Source organism: Poecilia formosa, unplaced genomic scaffold, assembly GCF_000485575.1.
Source record: "Poecilia formosa unplaced genomic scaffold, Poecilia_formosa-5.1.2 Scaffold31, whole genome shotgun sequence".
NCBI classification, from domain to species: domain Eukaryota; kingdom Metazoa; phylum Chordata; class Actinopteri; order Cyprinodontiformes; family Poeciliidae; genus Poecilia; species Poecilia formosa.
Window position 1 is genome coordinate 419659 of NW_006799970.1, and position 5457 is coordinate 425115.

A 5457-nucleotide genomic window follows, 5' to 3' on the forward strand; every position below is an offset into this window, starting at 1 on the left:
AGAATAGAATAGAATAGAATAGAATAGAATAGAATAGAATAGAATAGAATAGAATAGAATAGAATAGAATAGAATGGGTTTGCTCTGATGTGTGAGAGTTACCTTTATGTAACTGGTTCTCCTGCTTCCTGCATTTGGCTCTTCTGTTCTGGAACCAAACCTGCAGGGACAGAAATTAATTAGAGACCCGCTGATTGGCAGCTGCTTGTGAGGCCATGTGTAATTCCTCTCAAAGTGACAACAACCGCAGAAAAACAATATCCCCGAGGAGCACTGAAATATTAATGCCTCTGCTTAACCCCGGATTTTAATTGTTATACATTTAGCCTCCAACAAGAAGAAGAAAAGCAAAAGAGCGGGAGGGGGCTGAGACAGAGAGAAGAGAAGGTTTTTTTTAAAAAAAAAAAAGAAAGGCTAAATGTAGTAAATCTGATGTCAAATTCATTAGGAGAATAGAATGACTCCGGTTGGAAAATGAGCAGGACTTTCTCTGGTATAATAAATAACCTTGTCAGCGGTGGTTTCATCTTTCTATAGATGAGTGTCCCCGAAGAGTTGAATGGACTCTCCGATATCGAATTGCAGCAATGCTATCATGGCTTTTTTGGAGATCAGAGCAAGAGAGGGATGTGAGCGCTCATCTCCCTTCTTTCTCTGACCGCTGAAATTAATTACCCTTATCTGGAGAAAATCCATGTCGGAGGCATGCTTAAATGTCTAATCACCGCTATAACACTTAGTCCACAAAAAGCGAGAGCGCGGTGGCTCACATTTCTCTCCGAAGAAATCCAGAGAACCGCCTTGGAACGCGCATTAAACGGTTTATTACTATGATAATCCGCCTTAAATACCTCAGATAAAGCCTGGGCTAAAAGAAGGCCACAATGCAACGTGTCTGCACGCAGCCTCTGTAACACTATGCCTCGCAAACAATGAAAGCATGATTGAAATATCATATCGATCTGGCTGTCAGCTGGCTTCATTTATTGATCACAGCGCATGTCGCTCGGAAGCCTTTCTTGCGCACTAATTTATGGCTGTGATAAAAACCCAAACGCACCGAAGTTGTTGTTGTTGGTGGTGGTGGCGGCGCCCAAAATCACTATCTAAATAATATGTGATATGAAAATATATCATACTCATATGGAGATTTAAAAAAAAAAAAAAAGAAAGAAAGACAGAGAGATGGAGGCGAAAGCTGGTTTCAAATTGGGTTGAAAATAATACATAATTTATGCAAATCCCTCGAGCTGTGCTCCTTGTCCGGGACACAATGCGTCTTATTTTGGCTTGGGGAGCCCCGCAAAAAGCTGGTTTGAACTTCTTCTTCTCCCCCCCCCACCCCACTTTTTTTTTAAAGGATGTAGTAGAGGGTGAGTTTATGACAAATATCGAAAGAAAAGAAAGTATTCCTCCAAAGAACTTGTTAATGCATAGCAGTTGTGAAAATTTATATTATTGTTATAAAACAGAGTGGGGGGAAAAGTTGCCTTCGTGTTTATCCTCTCCCCCTGATCGTCTTACACAGGACATGTCTGAGAACCCCCCTCCCCTCCCCTCCACACCTTTCACATCTCCCACCACTCATACTGGGTTTCTGCACAGATGGTCTATCCCTATGAAAATCCACTGACTTAGTAACACATATCTTAAATGCAAAAANAGAAAGAAAGAAAGAAAGAAAGAAAGAAAGAAAGAAAGAAAGAAAGAAAGAAAGAAAGAAAGAAAGAAAGAAAGAAAGAAAGAAAGAAAGATGAAAACCCCCCACCGTGGGCGTATTGTTTACTGTGCAATTTGGATAATAAAGATTAGATGAACAGTGGTGAAGCAAATAAGGACTAATTGAGACAAGTACTTTTAATTAAAAAAAAAATACTAAGAGAGAAAGAGAGTGCATTTTGGGGCATTATCTTCACTTCTTTATGTAATCTGTCAAAGTACTGGAGGCACTATCGGTTTTGCTGTGCGAATATTCACAAATCAAGGCCAAGCAGAGCAGTTCTGCACCTACACAGCATCATCATAATAATAATATTACTATCCAACGAAACATGTTCATATCCTGAAGCTTTATCAAGGAAATATCGAAGGATGGACAGACAAAAGAAAGTTAGAATTATTCTCCTGTTGTTCATTTTGATATTGCTGATAATGTTAAAAAGTTATTATTATTATTATTATTATTATTATTATTATTACTACTACTATGCATTCATTTATTTTCCTTCTGAACCGTGCCTTACCTGCACTCGGGCCTCTGACAGTCCCAGTCTCTGGCTCAGCTCCTCCCGCATGAAGGCGTCCGGGTAGTGGGTTTCGTCGAAGAGCCGCTCCAGCTCGTTGAGCTGCTCCAACGTGAAGTTAGTCCGACTTCTCCTTTGCTTGATTTTTGTTTGCGTTTCATCCTCGATGGGCTTCGAGTCCTCTTTCCGCTCCTTCACGTCCGTGGTGCCTGCGAGAATAGCAGGAGGGGAATGAGGAAGGGGGGTACCGCGATCAGCATCGTGCACGACAGAGCCTCCCCAGTGGGTAGTTTCGTTTCTTTTTCTTTTTATTATTATTAAAAACTTAAGTAAAAATAAAATGATTTACTGCACCGGATGGCACAGAGTTTGCCTCGAATCTGAGCTCGTTTTTTAATTAAAAATAAAAAAAAAATAAAAACGACATCCTCCTTCATGGAGGGAAAACAAAGCTCGTAGAACGCAGCGTGTGTAAAAATGTCAACACAAAACAGGATTGCGTAAAAAAAAATAAAAATAAAAATAACAACAAAAACGAGTGAGAGAGCAAAGGGAAGAAAAGGCTTGCCCTCTGATATCACACAGCTATCAGACCTCGGATGTTTTGTCGGGCTACATAAAGCTCTTTAATTATTAACCGCTTATAAATATGCAGCGCCGTGCCTACTGTTGGGTGTCTGATACATGCTTGTCGCGGTTCCGCTTTTAACCACGCTGCCCATGACGAACAGATGTCACTTTTACAAGCCTCCCAACTCTAAGATATCTTGTCCAGCATGTTGTCACAGAACACGGGAGAGGAAATAGCCTGCACGTAAACGCCACATGCAATATGGAGCAAAGCTATTGAGAATATATGTTTGGATAAACAAAACATTTGCTTTTCACAGCATGACTTCATTTAGTTTAGAATATTTACTTATTTGTTTTTATTTATTTTTATTTCATTCTTATTATTTTTCTTTCTTTTTTTTTGCATGTACTATTTAACAGTTTTACTTTAATGTATGAGGAACCATGACAAAAAAATATTTCTTCCATCTGCAGTTGCAAGGCTGTTTTTCAGATATTTATCATGTGATTTATCTCGAAAATCTATATTTTTGACGGGTTTTTTTTTTTTAACTGAGACGCGGTTTACTTTGCATAGGCCAAAATGCGCTTTAATGAAACAGACATAATGAACGATTCTTGAGGAAACTCACACTCGGTAGCTTTTATCTTGTCGTCTGAAATGAAGAAGGCCAGAAGATATCGTTTTTGAAAATAAACATCAGTTTGCCTGTGATATTTTCACGCGAGTCAATTGAGTCCTTTCATATATATATTTTTTTAGATCTGCCTCGATCATCAGCAGAATCCCTTTTGTCTTTAGAAAAGTGCAACGAAACAGCATGACTTTTACATGCAGCCACGCTTTTCTCCTGTTTTGTGAAGCGGTGTGATTTGAAACTTGTCCAAATGAACTTCAGCGAACCTCTTAAAAATCTGAAAAAGATTGACATGCGTAACAAAAATAGACTAGTTTAGGAGTAGTTGTTGCCATCGGATAAGTCAAAAATGAGTGACATGTCAACAAATAACTTAAAGTAAAACTACTTTCGTCTTTTTCATATAGCAACATTTGTTGTTATTCATTTAAAATGTTTTAACTTATTTTTTTGCCCGGCCTTTTTTTTGATTCCCCTCTCTTCGTAAAGCGGACACAGCGCGCAGAGCCCTTACCGTCAATGAGTTTGGGACTCCCCGCGTCCCTGATCCTCTCCGGCCCGAGCATGTCCGTCTCCCTGCCCGGCGAGAGAGCCACGTTCCGGGCGACCGCGGCCGCCTCCTCTCGGCTCCCGGGCTCCGCGGATAAAGACTCCCGGCTCCCTGCTCGCGCCGCCCCGGTCTCCAACACCTCCCTGTAGGTTATCACTTCCTTCTTCTCCTTCACTTTCTGATCGAAGGACTTGGATACGAAAGCGGTGAGCTCTTCCATCACTGCTTCCTCTCCTCTTGGAAAAAACACCATACACTCACTCCCTCTCTCACACACACTCTCCCCCTTCGCTGCTTAAGACATCAATGGTGTGGCTCGTTGAAAATGATACGAGATGATGCAAGCCAAACTGTGGATGAAGGTGGAAAAAAAATATATATATATATATATATATATATATCTTCTCAGCCAATTCCTCCTCCTTTGGTATAGCGGAGTTAGGGAACCTGCTGGTGATCCTCTATTGAAGTCACAGTATTTATACTTTACGGCGCCTTGCCCCCTTGATCCGTGCAAATTACCTCCCCTCAGGATGCCGGGATGAGCCCCCCCTTCCTTTTCAATGATATGGGAGGGAAAAAAAACGAGAGGGAGAGAGAGAGGAGTAAAAACATTAAGCAGCACCGCCGCTATTGGCCATTAATCCAAGATTGACAAGAAGGACTAATTAATTTAATTACGCGCTCATTCGCCGCTATTGTCCTGAGTTAGTTTTTTAAACACCCGGGAGATGGTCATGGATCTCTCTCTCTCTCTCTCTCTCTCTCTCTCTCTCTCTCTCTCTCTGCAGGGGTGTGGCTTAAAAAAAAATCCGAAAAATGACAAGCAGTGAGGGAAGCGCACGGATGAGATGAGGAGTTCTTCCTCACTGTATATCTCTGTGATCTGCGGGCGAGAGGAAAAATAAGACGCACAAGGATGACACGGAGTGGAGAGAGGTGAGAGCGGACCAGCAGCGGAGCGACGTGCGCTCCGAGCTCCAGATCAAGTGAACACATCCTGGGGTCCCCAAAACTTTGGCCCGAGGCCTTGCCATTGTTTCGCCTTTAGATTAATAAATGTGACGCTGAAATTATTATTATTATTATTATTATTATTATTATTATTATTATTATTATTATTATTGAAAAAAGCATTACGTGCGTTTCTCACCAGTGATTATGCGTTGCACACTGTCATTATTAACCAGACTATATCGCTTAATATTAATCCTCACTGGGCCATTTTAAGCCATTAGGGTGTTAAACAGCAAATAAACGCTTAATTATAGCCCAGTGCCTTCTTATACGATATGTTGCCATTGGGCTCGCTAATTAAAGTTTCTATCCCCCTGCTTTTTTTTTTTTACCCCTCCCTCCTCTTCCTGCTGAAATAAATGTCTATATTTAAGAATACACAAAAAATAACGGTTTGTGGTAAATGCGGTAGCAATTTATTTCAAATATATATATA

At 40.7% G+C, this 5457-nt stretch overlaps 1 protein-coding gene across 2 annotated transcripts in view; it reads right to left on the reverse strand.

Moving 5' to 3' along the window:
* Positions 1-4691, reverse strand: part of shox2 (shox homeobox 2) — a 9040-nt gene extending 4349 nt beyond the window's left edge. The window contains exons 1-3 of one of the 2 annotated variants that reach the window (XM_007549371.2): positions 3969-4691; positions 2244-2452; positions 103-160 (exon numbers count right to left, since the gene is read on the reverse strand). In XM_007549371.2, coding sequence (XP_007549433.1) covers positions 103-160; positions 2244-2452; positions 3969-4257 — 556 coding nt within the window. In that variant the 5' untranslated portion in view covers positions 4258-4691. The remainder of the gene's footprint in view (positions 1-102; positions 161-2243; positions 2453-3968) is intronic. The other variant, XM_007549370.2, reaches the window with a different exon arrangement.
* Positions 4692-5457: the final 766 nt, after the last annotated feature.